Below are 19,396 nucleotides of genomic sequence, written 5' to 3'. Positions count from 1 at the left end.
AAAATCTCTTTATTGAGGGGCCATTCCACAATAGATGTATCAATGTTCCTGCCTCTCCGCAACCATGCCAACACAAATGGGAGAGGGATTTGTCCATTTTCATTAATCTGCTTGGTAGTATGGAAGTAATATTGAGTAATGACAAAAGAATATGATGTGTGACGGTGTCTGTTGTGACATCATTTTATATTGCAATCAAAGCTCAGACCAAACTTATATTTCACCAAATGTGTATTTGATCAATTTCTTGTTATGTTAGCTTTACAACAGATGATCAAATAATTTGTTCAAACTAGTTCAGCAGACGCTAGTGCAGGTATAAATAGTAGGCAGTAGGTTTTAAACTTCTGGACACACAGGTATTAGAATGTAAATTGTTTTATTAGTGGTTGTGCAGAATAGTAACTTCAGAGATAGGATGTCTCATGAAGTGTGTTCTAAACTGTTTGGTTGGAACATCTGGATGAAGAGCAGTCAGCTCCAGCTCCAGATGTGAGCGACACTCCTCCGAGTGGGCTAGCAGCTGGATCTCATCTCACAGATGTAGGGGAAGAAGTTGTTGCAGCGGTGGTTGGACCATCCCTTGGTCCCTGGGGAACAACAGAAACACCCTCAGCATCTTCATCACCTTAAAGAACCACCCCAGCATCTTCATCCCCTAACAGAACCACCCTTAGCCTCTTCATCCCCTAACAGAACCACCCCAGCCTCTTCATCCCCTAACAGAACCAACCAAGCCTCTTCATCCCCTAACAGAACCACCCAAGCCTCTTCATCACCTTAAAGAACCAACCTTAGCCTCTTCATCCCCTAACAGAACCACCCCAGCCTCTTCATCCCCTAACAGAACCACCCCAGCCTCTTCATCCCCTAACAGAACCACCCCAGCCTCTTCATCCCCTCCTCCCCATCATGACCCCCCATCATAACCACCACCACCACCACCACCACCTCCTTGGTTCTGCATGCTGTGCTGCATTGTGTTATTCTGGTGACAGGTGGGTCTACCTTCCGTGTTGATGATGAGACACTGGTTTTCGCTGGTGGAGACGTCGGACTCCGGTTTGACATAATCGAAGGGACTTCCGCCCTCCCACCGCCACTCACCCTGCAGCCAATCACATGCCAGTTACCATCAGCCAATCACATTCCAGTTGCCATCAGCCAATCACATGGCAGTTACTATTAGCCAATCACATTCCAGATACCATCAGCCAATCACATGGCAGTTACTATCAGCCATTTGTGTGAGTGTGTGTGTGTGTGTGCGTGAGTGTGTGCTGACCAGGAAGTGGTATCCCCCCAGCCAGGCGAAGGTGTGGCCTCCTGTCTGGGCCAGGCGCTGCAGGTAGTTGTACTCCACGGCGCTGTGGGCCGATGCCAGGCTGCCCTCCCGCTCTGCACATAGTCTCTGGAGCAAGGCATTCACACACACAGTATTTGTTATCAGTTTTACAGGTGCAGTATATGCAGCATGTAAACAGGTGCAGTATTTGTATGCAGGTTTACAGGTGCAGTACACATTTAGCTTGTACCTCTGCAGTGCCCCAGCTTGCAGGATTGTTCTCCAGGTAGAAACAGTCACCACGGAAATTGTCCCAGCCGTCCAGGCAGAAGTTGATCCGCTCTGAGGGGGAGACAGAAGGGTTGGTCCGGTCCTGTAAGGAGCTCTGGGTGAACAGTGTTCATGTGTGGCGTCTGAGAGGCTTCTCACCTGCACGAGACCCAGCTGGACTGGTCAGAGCTGAACTGTTGCGTGCTCCTGGAAGACAGACTTGAGGGTTAGTGGACAGAGAGACGACAGATCAATTCCACAACTCACACATTGGTAGACTCTAAAGGCCACTTTAGAGTCTACCAATCCGTCTGTCTGTCTACCTGTCTGCCTGCCTGTCTGTCTGTCTGTCTGCCTGTCTACCTATCTGTCTGTCTTCCGTCTCTCTTTATGTCCTTCTACCAGTCAGTCTGTTTACCTGTCAGTCTGTCTGCCTGTCTGTCCGTCTTTCTACCTGTCTTTCCGTCTTTCCGCCTGCCTGGTTGTTTTTCTCCCCGGCAACAGCCTGGTTCTGCTGATCCAGGATAAGCCCGACTGAGCGAGTGCAGGAGTGTTTATATGTTCTCCCTGATCTGGAAAAGCTCTACAAATAAACACAGTCCATGGAAGGATGCGCAGCATTCCCTTTGTGACCACGGCACACATGGTAACGGTACACTAGACACTTTAGAAAAGTCACACCTGTGTTAACATCTGTAGCAGGCACACGCTAAAGGCTTCACAGGCAGGATCGGGACAACAAAGTCGTTTGGACACATGATATTAGTACTGGAATGTTCTAGGGAAGCGAGAGACGGCGCGCCGTTCACCAGAGCCGGGGGACTGACCTGGAGCCGCTCCGACGGCCAGCACCCCCCCGAGGAGAACTAGGGCGAGAAGACCCCTCATGACCAAGGGGATGATGTTCAGGAAGCTCTGGATGAGGAGGAGGTCTGAGGAGCAGGTCTGAGGAGCAGGTCTGAGGAGCAGGTCTGAGGAGCAGGTCTGAGGTCGTAGGAGCAGGCAGGAGGGAGATGTACCTGTTGCAGGTGATACTGGTGTCAGGACAGTCCACTCTTTATATACAACTCATTCATGTATCGTCACCACAATAAAATATCGTGGACGCCTCTTCATTGAGGAAGTGTTGGGCAACACTGTGTTGGATTGTGACTCAAACATCTCCACACCCTGGAATTCTGAAGACTCTGAAGGATGTGGAACTCAGATTTATGGAGCTGCACTAGAAGGAAGTAGTTGCTTGATATGACTTCCTTGCTGGTAAACGTTTCTGACAATATTCAGCACAAATTTAAAGGAATAACATTGGTATCAATTGAGTGCCCATGATAATGTTGGCTAAGATGCACCGGGGGGCCTCGTAGGAAGAGGGGGTCCCCAAACACCCCGAGATGACCTAAAGAGGGTGACCTCATGAGGACGTCCTCTTTGATGAGGTCCTCCTGATTAGGGTGACCTCATGAGGTCATCCTAATCAGGATGACCTCACCTTGATGACCTCACCTTGCAGACCTCTTGAGGATGAGTTGTTTTGGTTGCAATTATTAGATTTGAATCTGTCGTTGTGATACGTTCTGTGATGCAATGTTTTTTTGTTGTTGTGATATTGTCGGGTTGTTGGGATGTTTTGATGTGGTTGTGATGTGATGTTGTTGTGTTTTGATGTGGTTGTGATTTAATGTTGTTGGGTTGGTGGTGTGGTGTTGTTGTGTCTTTGTGATGTGATGTTATTACGATGTTGTTTGTGTTGTGTCTTCTGTTTCGTGAAGGCCCTCTGCTCTATGTATGGGACGTGTAGGGCGAGGAATGGAAGTTTAATGCATTCACTTGAGCAAATAATTCTGCTCTTATTATTTCTGAAGGTTAAACTGATCCTGGAGCAACGCTGTCAATCTGATCAGAATGGGCCTTTTGTCTGAACAACCCTAAAGTCCTGCAGTGCCTGCACAAAGTGGACAAACTAATAACAATACCATCATTATTATAATATTATTGATGGACACGAGTATCTCCCGATGTCTCAAACTAAACCAAAATAGAACCGGATAAAACTCAACAGGTTTGCTTCTATGAAATCAAGCTCTGAAGTGAATGACAGCTTCTGTATTTTGAGGCATCACATTATTTCAGATATTATTTTTTATGAAAACCTTTCCCAGAATTCTGATAAACTCGTTCATTCAAAACAACAAAGCATATAATTCTTTACCACATTGTTCCCTAAATTCTGAGATAATTATGTCCTTAATCAGAAAAACAAGAGCAGAATCTTATTTTTGGTGATTCGGCTCACACAGTATAACCTACAGACCACACAGAACAAGGGAGACAACAAGTCTGACTGGACATACACAAAATACATCACATTAAAACTAGACACATGCGTTAATAGATATATAGAAAGATAATTAAATATGTTCTATTATTTGGCTTGCGGAGCCAGCCAATCCCGTTCGCGTATGCAAATTAGCCATGTGCGCCTAAAGGTACAAACACACCTAACGCGTACCCCGCGTATAGACGCGTATAAAATCGGAAATTTTTCCATAGGGTTAGGGGATGGAAATCCCCACGATCACGTGGGGGAGGTGCACGGTCCATCCAGCCCTCAAACCCCCAGCGGCCCTGACCCCAGGATCCATCCCCATCAGGTCCACGGGAACGATGTCGGGGCCTAGGCGGCGACGGCGAACGCCAAACCGGTGGCGCGCGGGGACGTCCAGCCCTCTGTGGAGGACCACGATGTCTGTCCCGGGGTGGAGAGTACCAACCAGTACGTGGTGGTGGTTGGTATCTGACCGGTGGGCCCCGCACTGGGCCTGTGCGTGGCTGCGGCAGGCGCCGGTCATTGCGCGGCGAATGAAAACGTCGCCTAGCCTGCGGCGATAATCCAGGTTGATAAGATGAGCGCCTACCCCAGGTTGGCGATGGGGGACGACGGCCCCTGGGTGGAGAGTAACCTCTTCCATAGTGGATCTGTGGAGATCGGGCCTCCCGGCGACGTCTGCCGTACCGGACTTCAGTCCACTCGCTCATACTATGAAAAAACTAAAAAAGCTGTGCTAATAACTAATATTGAATGTGTAAAAAAGAATAAATGAATCCAGGTTGGAGTTCCAGAAATGGTTTTATTTGTAACCCGAACTACGTTTCGACCTGTCAGGGTGAGGTTAGTGTGTGTGTGTGTGTGTGTGTGTGTGTGTGTGTGTGTGTGTGTGTGTGTGTGTGTGTGTGTGTGTGTGTGTGTGAAGGTCTGCTTCTGTTCTTTGCAGGTCTGATAATCAACATCCACAACGACCATTTGCTACGGAGCCTTAGGAAACCAGGAGAAGTCCACTACAGAATCCCCAGAGGTACCAATACCCACCGTACTACAGTACTACCACAGTACTCACACAGTATTACGATACCAACATAGTACTACAAGACTACTAACAGTAATACAGTACAATTGACAGTACTAAAGGACTACCACTGTACTAACACAGTACTACTAACAGTACTACAGTACTAATAGTACAGTACTACAGTACTAACAGTACTAACAAAGTACTACAGCACTACTAACAGTACTACAGTAGTACTAACACAGTACTACTGACACTACTACAGTACAAACATTAATACAGTACTACAGTACTAACAGTACTACTAACATTAATACAGTACTACTAACAGTACTAAAGTACTACAGTACTAACACAGTACTACTAACAGTAATACAGTACTGTTAGAAGTACTGTATTACTGTTAGTAGTACTGTAGTACATAGTAGTACTGTAGTACTGTTAGTAGTACTGTTAACTGTTAGTACTAACACAGTACTACTAACAGTTCTACAGTGCTACTAACAGTTCTACAGTACTACTAACAGTAATACAGTACAGTTAGAAGTACTGTATTACTGTTAGTAGTACTGTAGTACTGTTAGTAGTACTGTATAACTGTTAGTACTAACACAGTACTACTAACAGTTCTACAGTAATTCTAACAGTACTACAGTACTAACAGCATACTACAGTGATGACGTGATACTACAGTCCCAGTGCAGTCCTTCAGTACTGACCGTGCCGCCTTCATCCGGCCCTAGGGGGGATGTTTGAGTTTGTGTCGGGGGCAAACTACTTCGGGGAGATCCTGGAATGGTTTGGCTATGCTGTGGCCGTCTGGTCGCTGCCTGCAGCCGCCTTCTTTCTCTTCACCAGCTGTACCATCGGCCCACGAGCCATACACCACCACAGGTATACACCTACACCCATACAGGTGCCTCACCTGCAACACTACAGGTCACACCACCTACACCTGCACCACCATAGGTAACGCCACCTTCACCTGCACCACCATAGGTAACACTACCAACACCTGAACCACGATAGATTACACCACCTTCACATGCACCATGCACCAGTTCACCTCCACTTCTGTACATAGAGAACACCCTGACGGATGGAAGGATCCTCAAGCGAAGTTAAGGCGTAATGTGTTTCTGCTCTCTCCTCAGGTTCTACCAGCAGCAGTTCAAGGACTACCCTCAGTCCAGAACAGCCCTGATTCCTTTCCTTCTGTAGCACCTTTCATAATTTATGAAAAAAAACTGCATATCATTATACAGTTTGTTTCAGTTTCTATTGTATGCACTTGTGATTTATTGAATTACACGATATGATTAACATTTTGGCTTTAAGGTAATATATATATTTTATTTTGTGTTGTTTTTCTTTACTGTTTAGTTTTTACACAAGCTATTTTGTATTCTTCCGTGTGTGGAAATTTAACAAACACCAGCAAAGTTTTTTTTTTTCTTTATTTGTTATGAACAGCAACAATTTCACACAGACTTTGTTGGAGAGTTAAATAAAGGCAAATTGAATGGTCACACAGGTGTGTGTTAGTGTAGATGGGGGCAAGAGAGTAAGAAATTTCGCCCCCTGTCTTCTGGAGGTAGAACTGGTGAACCGTTATATCCTACCAATAAATTGGTCAAGAACTACTATAAATTACGACACATCCCTATAGTAATGCAACGTCTTCTACTTTCCAATTTAAAATCTTAAAACACAAGGTTGACATGGTAAGGCCCGTGGTATTCAAAGGTCATAGAATAACAGATGCTTAGAAATGTGAGAGCAAACAAGCATTGAAACCACAGCAGCAAACATAGCGATAAGTACAATCACTCGCTCTCTCTCTCACACACACACACACACACACACACACACACACACACACACACACACACACACACACACACACACACACACACACACACACACACACACACAGCTGAACCAGGGGTGCTATGGCCACGATAGGAAAGCACTTCTGAAAAAAAGAAGTGTCCAGGCAGACCAACTTAAAGGGGACCTATTATGCTTTTTCGACTTTTATGACCTATAAACGTTGTTATAATGATGTAATCATTTGATTTGAAGTTGTACGTTTTGATATGTCAATGACAAAGAATATGCTGTCACCTCTGTCATCATATATTGCAACCAAAGCTCAGACCATCTCCACGCTTCAAACTTGTATTTGACCAAATGTGTGTTTTATCAATTTCTTGCTGGTAGCTTTACAACAGATTATCAAACAATTACTTCTGGACACACAGGTAGTAGAATGTAAATTGTTTTATTAGTGGTCGTGCAGAATAGTAACTTCAGAGATAGGATGTCTCATGAAGTGTGTTCTAAACTGTTTGGTTGGAACATCTGGATGAAGAGCAGTCAGCACCAGCTCCAGATGTGAGCGACACTCCTCCGGTGGGCTAGCAGCTGGATCTCATCTCACAGATGTAGGGCAAGAAGTTGTTGCAGCGGTGGTTGGACCATCCCTTGTTCCCTGGGGGACAGAAACACCCTCAGCATCTTCACCACCTTAAAGAACCACCCCAGCATCTTCATCCCCTGACAGAAACACCCTCAGCCTCTTCATCACCTGACAGAACCGCCCTCAGCCTCTTCATTCCCTAACAGACCCACCCCAGCCTCTTCATCACCTAACAGAACCACCCCAGCCTCTTCATCCCCTAACAGAACCACCCCAGCCTCTTCATCCCCTCCTCCCCATCATGACCCCCCATCATAACCACCACCACCACCACCTCCTTGGTTCTGCATGCTGTGCTGCATTGTGTTATTCTGGTGACGGGTGGGTCTACCTTCCGTGTTGATGATGAGACACTGGTTTTCGCTGGGGGAGACGTCGGACTCCGTATTGACATAGTCGAAGGGACTTCCGCCCTCCCACCGCCACTCACCCTGCAGCCAATCACATGTATTACCAGTTACCATCAGTCAATCACATGCCAGTTACCATCAGCCAATCACATTTCAGATACCATCAGCCAATCACAAGGCAGTTACCATCAGCCATTTGTGTGTGTGTGTGTGTGTGTGTGTGTGTGTGTGTGTGTGTGTGTGTGTGTGTGTGTGTGTGTGTGTGTGTGTGTGTGTGTGTGTGTGTGTGTGTGTGTGTGTGTGTGTGTGTGTGTGTGTGTGTGTGTGTGTGGTGTTAGATTATGTTGTGTTTAGGTAGATTCTAGATTAGTGTGTATGTGAGTGTGTTTATGTGTGGTTGTATGTATGTGTGCATGTATGTGTCTGTGTGTATGTGTGCTTGCGTATATGTGTCTGCGTGTGTGCATTTTTGTGCGAGTTTGTGTGCGTGTGTGTGCGTGCATGTGCACAAGTGCGTGTGTGCACAAGTGCGTTCGTGCACAAGTGCGTGTGTGCACAAGTGCGTTTGTGCACAAGTGCGTGTGTGCATGCGTGACTGCTGACCAGGAAGTTGTATCCCCCCAGCCAGGCGAAGGTGTGGCCTCCTGTCTGGGCCAGGCGCTGCAGGTAGTGGTACTCCACGGCGCTGTGGGCCGATGCCAGGCTGCCCTCCCGCTCTGCACATAGTCTCTGGAGCAAGGCATTCAAACACACAGTATTCGTTATCAGTTTTACAGTCGCACTATATACAGCATGTAAACAGGTGCAGTATTTGTATGCAGGTTTACAGGTGCAGTACACATGTAGCTTGTACCTCTGCAGTGCCCCAGCTTGCAGGATTGTTCTCCAGGTAGAAACAGTCACCACGGAAATTGTCCCAGCCGTCCAGGCAGAAGTTGATCCGCTCTGAGGGGGAGACAGAAGGGTTGGTCCGGTCCTGTAAGGAGCTCTGGGTGAACAGTGTTCATGTGTGGCGTCTGAGAGGCTTCTCACCTGCACGAGTCTCAGTTGGACTGGTCAGAGCTGAACTGTTGCGTGCTCCTGGAAGACAGACTTGAGGGTTAGTGGACAGAGAGACGACAGATCAATTCCACAACTCACACTTAACTGTCTAGAGTCTACCAATCCGTCTGTCTGTCTACCTGTCTGCCTTCCTGTCTGTCTGTCTGCCTGTCTACCTATCTGTCTGTTTTCCGTCTCTCTGTATGTCCTTCTACCAGTTTACCTGTCAGTCTGTCTGCCTGTCTGTCCGTCTTTCTACCTGTCTGTCCGTCTTTCCGCCTGCCTGGTCGTTTTTCTCCCCGGCAACAGCCGGGTTCTGCTGATCCAGGATAAGCCCGACTAAGCGAGTGCAGGTGTGTTTATATGTTCTCCCTGATCAGGAAAAGCTCTAGAAATAAACACAGTCCATGGAAGGATGCGCAGCATTCCCTTTGTGACCACGGCACACATGGTAACGGTACAATAGACACTTTAGAAAAGTCACACCTGTGTTAACATCTGTAGCAGGCACACGCTAAAGGCTTCACAGGCAGGATCGAGACAACAAAGTCGTTTGGACACATGATATTAGTACTGGAATGTTCTAGGGAAGCGAGAGACGGCGCGCCGTTCACCAGAGCCGGGGGACTGACCTGGAGCCGCTCCGACGGCCAGCAACCCCCCGAGGAGAACTAGGGCGAGAAGACCCCTCATGACCAAGAGGATGATGTTCAGGAAGCTCTGGATGAGGAGGAGGTAGGAGGAGCAGGTCTGAGGTCGTAGGAGCAGGCAGGAGGGAGATGTACCTGTTGCAGGTGATACTGGTGTCAGGACAGTCCACTCTTTATATACAACTCATTCATGTATCGTCACCACAATAAAATATCGTGGACTTCGCCTCTTTGGGCAATACTGTGTTGGATTGTGACTCAAACATCTCCACACCCTGGAATTCTGAAGACTCAGAAGGAGGTGGGACTTCCCAGTTTCAGATTTATGGAGCTGCACTAGAAGGAAGTTGCTTGACTTGACTTCCTTACTGGTAAACGGTTCTGACAATATACAGCACAAACATAAAGGAATAACATTGGTATGAATTGAGTGTCCATGATAATGTCGGCTAAGTTGCACAGTGGGGCCTCTTAGGAAGAGGGGGTCCGCAAACACCCCGAGATGACCTAAAGAGGGTGACCTCATGAGGACGTCCTCTTTTATGAGGTCATCCTCATGAGTTCATCCTGATGAGGTCATCCTAATCAGGCTGACCTCACCTTGTAGACCTCTTGAGTCTGGATGATTTGTTTTGGTTGCAATTATTAGATTTGAATCTGTCGTTGTGATACGTTCTGTGATTCTACGTTTTTTTGTTGTTGTGATATTGTCGTGTTGTTGGGATGTTTTGATGTGGTTGTGATGTCATGTCATGTGATTTGATGTTGTTGGGTTGTTGGTGTGGTGTTGTTGTGTCTTTGTGATGTGATGTTGTTGCGGTGTTGTTTGTGTTTGTGTCTTCTGTTTCGTGAAGGCCCTGCACTGCTCTATGTATCAGACGTGTAGGGTGAGGAATGTAAGTTTAATGCATTCACTTGAGTAAATAAATTCTGCTCTTATTCTTTCTGAAGGTTCAACTGATCCTGGAGCAACGCTGTCAATCTGATCAGAATGGGCCTTTGGTCTGAACAACCCTAAAGTCCTGCAGTGCCTGCACAAAGTGGACAAACCAATAACAATACCATCATTATTATTATAATATTATTGATGGACACGAGTATCTCCCGATGTCTCAAACTACACCAAAATAGAACCGGATAAAACTCAACAGGCGGGACACGTTTGCTTCTATGAAATCAAGCTCTGAAGTGAATGACAGCTTCTGTATTTTGAGGTATCACATTATTTCAGATATTATTTTTTATGAAAACCTTTCCCAGAATTCTGAGATAATAAACTCGTTCATTCAAAACAACAGAGCATTTATTTCTTTACCACATAAGAAATGTTCCCTAAATTCTGAGATAATTATGTCGCTAATCAGAAAAACTAGAGCAGAATCTTCCTAATCTTAGGTGAATGCATTACTTTTCCATACCTGGGGACTAGTACAGTTCGAATGAACGCCAGCTGAGACTACATTTTTGGTTAGGTTTTTGCTCAGCTCTAGCGCGCCCTGCTGGCAGAAAGGAGCATAATGGAGGTCACAATGTGACGACTTCCGATATTTATAAAAAAAAAAAATTAGCATTGTCTCCAAAATCTCTTGGTCTTGAATCATGGATCCCTTGCTCTGTTACAAGTCTGATTCACGGACGGGGCGGAGCTAGAGAGAATAATTGCTGTTACCACAAATATTAAAATATTAAATTAATATAATTAAATAAAGTTACAGGTGGTTTATCCAGTCCTATTGCTGTTGATTCTCAGCCTTTCATTTATTTCTCCTTATTTTTTAAGAACCATGCTACAAGTTAATGTGGATAATCATTCATAAAATGTACAAAATATTTCAATAATTATCATAGTTAATATCTGAATGATTAAATGCCACCTCCGCAAATATATGCAAATCAAAATATATTTAATTTCAAACGTTTAGGACCTCTATGTATCTCGGGATACTTCAGGAAACATGTGCGTCAGCCTATCTTCAGTGACTAGGCTTTATATCTAATCATACAGGAGGTGACCAACACTTCTTCACTGTAAGTGGACCATATAGATTTGTGATAAGGGGACTTTTATTTGTTGTGGATCACTGTCATGGCCAGGATCTGGCATGTTATGATGTCCTGATACTGGCTATGATGTTTAACAGAAACATTCCTCGCCTGTCATGACAGGATGGAACTTTTTATTCATAGTTATGATTTTTACATATATGTGTGTATTTTTCTGGCTTTACAAAGTGTACTCGTAACCATTGACCGATCATTCGGGGTATTAACAGCCGAAGGGATGACTGTTTGCTTGTGTGGACGTATACTAACTCATAAATCATACTTTTGACACTCATTCCCGTCTCGTTCCTGTCTCGTTCTAGTCTCGTTCCAGACCGAACACCTGTGGCGGTTCGACTCCCAGGAGCCCAGTTTATTGACATTATTATTATTATACACTGCATTGTTTAAACACACTGAGAAATAATTGGTCAACCTGATATTTTAACTTCATGTTCGATCATTTGACACACAAAGTAATTAAAAAGTTTGGTTGAAAATAAGAAGTGTATTTTCAATAGGAAGTGACCTACAGTACATACCTAACCATTTGCATAAATGTACCTACCCTGTAATTAAAAGCCTACATATACCCTCCCTTTAAACAAGGGGGGACTACTACTGCTTTAGATGACAGCCTGCACACCCTCTACTAGTCCTTTAACTAAACGTACCAGAACCATTGCTCTAGATAGGGTTAGACAGCCTGCACACCCTCTACTTATCCAGAAGATAAACGTTACATTGGGGAAAATGGGTTACAATTAGCTAGGGTCAACCTGACCGATGGGACCTGACCCATTAAGCTATGAACTGAGACAAAGCTTTGAGGGGTGAAACTGTGTCTCATACTGGGAAATAAGGTGAATAGTGGGTTTCATATGTGAACTGCTGAATATTGTCTGGTTTAGTTTAAAAACGTATGTTGTGAAAGAGTGAATTACAAGTACTTCATTTCATTAATTTAAAGGTTTTAAAAGTGTTATTAGTGTTATTACAAGTGACTTCACATGAACCCAAAAATAAGGGGAAGTAAAGGTTCCTTTAGGTAGAGTAAATAAATAACTCATCATTGCTCAGAAAACGGGATCACCTACTTTGGAAGTAGGGCCGTCTCCACTACCCTAATATGGGAAGGGGGATGGGTTTAGCGACAGTTCATTTGAGGGATCAGTGCACAAAAACAGTCCAGGTAGCCGCCGCGACAGAAAGAGTTTCTGGGGCCCATCTAACTGATATTGTTAAAACTCATAACAACGTTACTGAATCCACCGTTACAAATTGAACAGACAATTTTTTATGTTATTCTCTTGTGGGGCTTTCTGCTGTATAAGAGGGGGCTGAGTCTAGAGTAAGCCATATTATGGTTGTTTTAGCGGATGGTTTGAGTCACCCTATTTTGCTGTGAGTAGCTACATTACAGTGCTGTAGAAGGGTTTTCTTTTGGTTTGACTTAGTATGTGTGTAGTGGTGTTTTATTCTTAATTTGCATACATATGGGGGATACGATAATCTCTTCTTCTAGACCCCTCTTAAGGCTGTGATGATCTCTGTTGCTTTGTACACCTTTTCCAACTAAACTTTTTCCTTCCACTCAACTTTCTGTGAATATGTTTGAATACAGCCCTCTGTGAAAAGCCCCCTTCTTGAGCAGCGACCTTTTGAGACTTACCCTCCTGGTGGAAGGTAAGACATTTCATGATTTAAACAAATGAATCATTGAAATATTTCACTTAGGTGTAAATAATGGCACAGCGTGGTGCGCTGTGTGTGGAGATCTGTCCGGGCAGCGGTTGACCGCGGCGTAAGGAAGAAAGTTGAGCTCTTCGGACACCTATGGTATAAAGCTCCATCTCCGCAGCAGTTTATTTAATGTCCACTTTATTCTTTCTTTCTTTGTTATTCTCTACACATGTTGGCACCCTACTCTCTAGATGTGAAAGAATAGCGTTAATTATAACACACATTCCATGTTACTACCACACAAACACACAAACACACAAACACACACACACACACACACACACACACGCACAAACACGGTTGTTTGATTCAACCCTCGCAATCTTTATCAGAACAGTTCAGCTATTCTACATTTTACTCAAATGTATTAAAACTTGATCACTTTAGGTTTTTGTTTAACCCCCATCGCTGATGCTGGCTTGGCGAGGAACTGCCCCCCCGCCTCCTCTGCACTCCCACATTAACGATGACCTCCAGCCTCATTTCTCCCGTAGCCACAACAAGAACTCCAGAACAGCTGTCTCATCCCTCTGTGATTTTCCAGCTGAATTTAAGAAACTGGAATATGTTGGCATCAAACTTGCATCTGTGTCAATGATAGAATCGCTACTTAATGGCCACAGGCTGATAACACCCAAGCGGAGAGAGCCCCAGCCCCCCCCCCCCCCCCCCCCCCCCCTGTACTGATAGTAGTCCTGAGTATAATGGAGACAAAAAAATGGTTCAGCCGTAGACACATTATAAAGGAAGTATCGCATAATCTGCTGAAACCAAGGTTGCCTATGTTACCTAGGGGATCTAGGGGACTCTGGGCAGGAACAAGGCCCACAGGCTGGTTTGCGCTGTGGGTAATACGAAGTGGAGAACAACAGTTTTCAATCTTGCATAAGCAATCAACAGTTTATTAACTCCTTTCTGAGTCAAATACTTTAGAATACAATATATATAAATATAATATAATAATTTAAAAAAATTCAACTATGCACCAATCAACGTGGGCACCGCACACATTTCCCACGGTACCGTTGCTCTGATGTGTGAGAGAGGGCGACTGGTTCACATCCCTGGATCTCAAGGATGCTTACTTCCACGTCCCTGTTCGGCAGGCGCACAGGAAGTTTCTCAGTTTTGCCTTTATGGGGGTGGAGTACCAGTGCCTGCCATTCGGCTACTCCCTGGCCCCGCGCACCTTCTCAAAGTGTGTGGAGACGGCGTTGGGACCGCTCAGGCGTCAGGGAAAGAGGGTTCTCTTCTACATCGACAACCTACTTATTTTGAGCAACTCAGAGGAAGCTGCGAGAAGGGACACCATGACGGTGATAAACCATCTCTCTTTCCTGGGTTTTGCCATCAACTGGGAGAAGAGCTTACCGCTCCCCGGCCGGCAGATAGTCTAGTCTTGGGGCTTTGCCTAGACTCAGCCGCCATGACAGCGATGCCCTCGCCTCCTCGGCGAGGCGCAATCCTGTTGGCACTCTCCCACTTTCGCGTTCTCAGAAACGTGACCGCGCTGTCCACCATGCGCCTGTTAAGGCTGATGGCAGCCACCCATCCCGTGGTTCCCCTGGGTCTGCTCTTTATGTGCAGACTCCAGCGGTGGTTTGCTCACCAACGGTTGGACCCCGTGCGACACAAGCTCAGGGTGCTCCTCTTACCCTGTTCGGTGTCACCAGACCTGGTATATTGGGGAAACCACCCCGCCCTTCCATGGGGTGTTCCCCTGGGCAGAGTGACGTCCTACGTAGTGGTCTTCACGGACGCCTCGTTGACGGGTTGGGGAGGAACGTGCCTCTCTCACTCGGTGGGAGGCGAGTGGCGCACGCCCCCTACAGTCCACACAAATGTGCTGGAACTCGTCGCTGTGAGGAAAGTGCTGTTGCATTTCTTTCAACTTGTACGTGGCCACCACGTTCTGAGTGCGCTCCTCTGCTCTCCACCAAAAGGCGGTCGAGCTCTGGCTTTGGGCTCATCAGTATCTCCTCAGTCTGAGAGCCCTGCATATCGCGGTGGTCCCCGCCGCGACGAGTGGCGGTTGCATCCCGTCATTGTCAGACTGATCTGGCAGAGGTTCGGGACGGCTCAGGTGGACCTGTTTGCGTGCAGAGAGAACACACACGGCAGGTGGTGGTTCTCTCTCAACCCTTGGGATCTCCCCCCGTTGGGGGTAGATGCTTTGGCACACACACCTTGGCCGCGGGCTCTCTTGTATGCGTTTCCCCCGCTCCAGCTGATCCTTCCTCTTCTGGAATGGGTCAGACAGGAGAGATTGCCCCTGATTATAGTGGCTCCGGAGAACCGCTCAGCTCTGTGGTTTCCAGAGCTGAGGGCGCTCTCACGGACGGCGCCGTGGCCGGTACCGTTCAGACCGGATGCGCCTTCACAGGCCCATGGGACGGTGCACCACCCACCTGATGTATCGGGACGGCTGTTGGTCTGGCTCCTGAGAGGTTGATCCTGCAGGGCAAAGGTTTGCCTAAAACAGTTATCAACACTATTCAGAGTGCTCGTGCACCTTCTACTTCTTCCCACTATGCGGCGAAGTGGTGCGCTTTCTCCGATTGGTGTGACAGGAACCACGCTGTCCCATCCCATTGCGGGGTGGGAAGCGTACCTGCGTTTCTTCAGCATTTTGGAGAAGGGTTTGGCTTTTTCCACTATCAAGGTCTATGCGGCAGCCGTTTCGGCTGGCCATGCGGGCTGTGATGGTGGACCGATCTTCAGCCATCCACTGGTCAAGAGATTCTTGTGTGGGGCTAGATGGGTCAGGCCTGTTTCGCGCATAATTACAACACGCTGGGATCTCCCCACCGTGTTGCGCGGGTTGTCCAGGGACCCTTTCGAGCCTCTGTCACAGGCCCCTTTGGATGCCCTGTCCTTTAAAACGGCGCTCTTATTGGCTTTGGCTTCTGCGAAGCGGGCCGGTGAGCTAACCGCTCTGTCTGTCAGCCCGAGCTGCTTGTTGCTAAACGAGGACAGCTCCTTTGTGCTGCTCACACCTAATCCTGCGTTCCTCCCTAAGAACATTAATAGTTCTTTCCGGTCTATTAAGAGATATTGTGCTTAAGGCTTTTCACCCCCCGCCTCATTCTAGTGAGGCGGAGGCGGAGTTGCATCTCCTGTGCCCGGTGCAGGCGCTGGATATGTACGGGAAACTCTCGGCCGCGTTCCGCTCCACACTTGTTTGTGTGTTATAGCGACGCTAGCAGGAGCCGCACTCTCTCTAAACAGCGGTTTTCTCGCTGGATATGTGAAGGTGTTTGCTTAGCCAACGCTCGGCAGGGCTTAGCGCCACCTTTGGGCGTTAAAGCTCACTCGACACGGAGCGTGGCCGCTTCAACGGCTCTACTCAGAGGCGTTTCGGTGGAAGACATCTGCGCAGCTGCGTCTTAGTCTTCCCCCGGCCCCTTTGTCCGTTTTTACATGTCAGACATGTCCAGGGGCTCACTTGGCAACTCTGTGTTGGAGTCCGGTGCCCATTCTACGGCTTGAGAATGAAGGTATGTTATTTTAAGCGGCATCGTTGAATTTCCTCTCGCCGGCTGGCGAGTTGGACTTGACTGCCAGTATTTCTCTCCCAGTATTTCTCTTCCATTTTTCAAATGGAAAGCGGATTAGAGGGGTTCCTATTGGCTCGCCAATTGACGAGTTGGTTTTGTCTGCCAGTATAGCACTCCCGCCGTTTTTTAAAATAAGAAACGGACGAGAGAAGCTCCTCATTGGAGAGTGGAACTCCGTAGCTCCGTCCACGGTGGTAGCGGACCTAATGGAAACCGTATTACTCTGGTTTTTCTCTTCACTTTTCGAGGATTCCATGAAGGACGGATTGGGGCCGGAGTCTTTGCAGACTCACTTTTTTCTCTTGAACATCGCCGTGCTTGATCTAAGAGGAATCAGTTTTTTATTAAGCTGTTGTGTTTTGCACATCCTCTGCTTTTTTTTGTCTTATGTGCCCTGGTGACTTAATTTCTTTTTTTTTACTAGTGTCCAGCAGGAGTACATTGATTAGGCTCCGCTCGCAGCTTCGCCTTAGCCCATAAGGTCGAAGCCTAGACGGCGTAGCCTACATGAAATGGAACGATAGTCATGAAATTATAACTCTAGTTCTATGATTTTAGGCGTGGCCGTCTAGTTTCCCACCAGCTGTACCCTCCAAATGCTGAAAGAATAGCGTGGAGGATGAGCGGCGGTATGCGCCGCCTTATATACACGGTACCGCGTGCTCGCGCGCACGGGACAAGCCCATAAGGCGAAGCCTAGGCGGCTACGCCTACAATCATAGAACTAGAGTTATAATATCATAACTATCGTTTATTAACTCGAGCTACGTCTCCATGGCAACTCACTACGGCAACAGTGCACAGTGCCATCTAGTGGCATGAAAATAATACAATAACTGCTATTAACTGCTAAAACCAGAAAATGGGGGGAACTGTTTTATAACAAAAGGCATTTTCTATACCTGTTACACCTACATCAAAACAAACATCAACTTTTGCCTTCCTGCTGTAACCACTAAGAGAGTAAACAAAGGGAAACTTAGACACATTGCTAACCTCACAAATCTCATACCTATAGCCTCCAAACCAAAAACAACCTTAAAGCCTATCAACAACACCATCATAGATTCAGATTTACATTTCGACAGTCACATCAAATCAGTTACAAAATATGCATATCATCACCTTAAAAATTTAGCAAGACTTAGAGTGCTCATGTCCGCCGAAGACAAAAACGTGTATATGCCTTTATCACTAGTAAGTTTGATACTGCAATGGTCTCCTAAGGGCGTGTTCACACAGGCAGTTTTTTTATATTAAAAAACACCTGACCCGGGCGGTTTTTTACCAACTAAAAAACTTACAGGGTGGTTTTGTCAAGCTCATTCTAGAGCAGAATGTTCTAGAGCCAACGTTGCCAATCGGTTACCGTATCAAAGTGGTTTGACTACGCTACAGTGTCAGTTACAATGTCGAGGATGAGAAAATTAGCCCTTGTTTTGGCGTTAGATGACAACGACGAGGATAACGATGAACCTTCCCATTTGCGGGTGCATGACATAAACCGGGGACGGCAGCAGTACGGGGCGTTTCATAGTTGTATTCAGGAGCTACGGTTTGATAATGTCCCAAAATCCCACCGATCGTCCTCCAGATACTCTCCTTGTGATATATGTTGTGGTATAACTTGTTGGTCATGTCATATAACTCAACATGTTCACTAACAAGAACAACAAGTTGCTCCGTCGGAAAGACTTCTTGGTTTGGGTCGCCATTCTTGAATTTCCAACGTTGTCCTAGTGACGTCGGTTCTCGTTCATTGGTCAGCTGTCAAAAAACCGCCTGACGTCGGGTGCTTTTTCTTGGCGAGTTGAATTTATCCCAACTTGAAAACCACCCAGAGCAGTGAAAAAAAACATCTGGCAGCGGTGTTTTTAAAAGCACCCAGGATGTTTTTACAAAAACACCCTGTATCATAGGAATATAATGTAAAACAACCACCCACAACTGAAAAAAAAACTGCCTGTGTGAACACCCCCTTATACAGGACTTCCAAAAAACTCAAACAAGAAACTTCAGCTTGTTTAAAATGCCGCTGCTAGAGTTCTAACAAAGACCAAAAAAATTGAACATATTACACCAATTCTTAAATCGTATTTTATTACTAAAATGCCTTTTTAACTTTGGCTTTATCTTCTATTTTTTACCAGAAAGATACATGATCTGATACACCAGAGAGAAAGGATTGGGGTTTGAGGCCCAAGTTCTGTCAGGGTTAGAGTTCCAGAGAAAGTACCAAATGCATATCTATTTTACTCATTTCTTTGCATGTTTTCTTTTAGTTATCTATTCTTTTATTTATGACAAAGTTTAGATGTGAAGCACTTTGAGCCTGCCTTGTGTATGAAAAGTGCTAGATAAATAATGTTGCCTTGTCTTGCCTAACTCATTTTTTTTAACTGGTGTGGATGTTGACATTGTTTGCTTAATTTACACTTTTGAACTGTGTTCAAATACTTTGACTTGATTTAAGCCATTCCACATTCCTTTGCATTTTAAACTATCTGGCTTTATTAAAAAAATATAACCACACTTTGCACTGCCCACTCAGCGCATTTTCTAGTCATTATTATTACTCATCAACGCTCAGTCGCTCATACACAACGACAGTACAAAAAAGTATCACAA

General features: G+C 45.9%; 3 protein-coding genes across 3 annotated transcripts; 1 reads left to right on the top strand and 2 right to left on the bottom strand.

The window, feature by feature from the left end:
* Window positions 1-246: 246 nt before the first annotated feature.
* On the bottom strand, window positions 247-2,467 carry LOC130379747 (ladderlectin-like). The gene is made up of 6 exons (XM_056586765.1): window positions 2,383-2,467; window positions 1,715-1,762; window positions 1,536-1,627; window positions 1,286-1,411; window positions 1,009-1,108; window positions 247-590 (listed from the first exon to the last, which is right to left on the bottom strand). Exons 1-6 carry the CDS (start codon window positions 2,441-2,443, stop codon window positions 517-519), a joined length of 501 nt encoding a protein of 166 aa, XP_056442740.1. The 5' UTR covers window positions 2,444-2,467; the 3' UTR covers window positions 247-516.
* Window positions 2,468-4,482: 2,015 nt separating this feature from the next.
* Window positions 4,483-6,625, top strand: LOC130380097 (3-oxo-5-alpha-steroid 4-dehydrogenase 2-like). Its single transcript, XM_056587280.1, has 4 exons — window positions 4,483-4,564; window positions 4,807-4,908; window positions 5,646-5,796; window positions 6,057-6,625. Exons 1-4 carry the CDS (start codon window positions 4,483-4,485, stop codon window positions 6,121-6,123), a joined length of 402 nt encoding a protein of 133 aa, XP_056443255.1. The 3' UTR covers window positions 6,124-6,625.
* Window positions 6,626-7,198: 573 nt separating this feature from the next.
* On the bottom strand, window positions 7,199-9,644 carry LOC130379746 (ladderlectin-like). Its single transcript, XM_056586763.1, has 6 exons — window positions 9,408-9,644; window positions 8,767-8,814; window positions 8,588-8,679; window positions 8,338-8,463; window positions 7,716-7,815; window positions 7,199-7,396 (listed from the first exon to the last, which is right to left on the bottom strand). Exons 1-6 carry the CDS (start codon window positions 9,466-9,468, stop codon window positions 7,323-7,325), a joined length of 501 nt encoding a protein of 166 aa, XP_056442738.1. The 5' UTR covers window positions 9,469-9,644; the 3' UTR covers window positions 7,199-7,322.
* Window positions 9,645-19,396: the final 9,752 nt, after the last annotated feature.

This window comes from Gadus chalcogrammus, chromosome 3 (assembly GCF_026213295.1).
Source record: "Gadus chalcogrammus isolate NIFS_2021 chromosome 3, NIFS_Gcha_1.0, whole genome shotgun sequence".
Lineage (NCBI taxonomy): Eukaryota > Metazoa > Chordata > Actinopteri > Gadiformes > Gadidae > Gadus > Gadus chalcogrammus.
The sequence above is the reverse complement of the archived record's forward strand: the minus strand, read 5'-3'. Positions and strand labels throughout refer to the sequence as shown.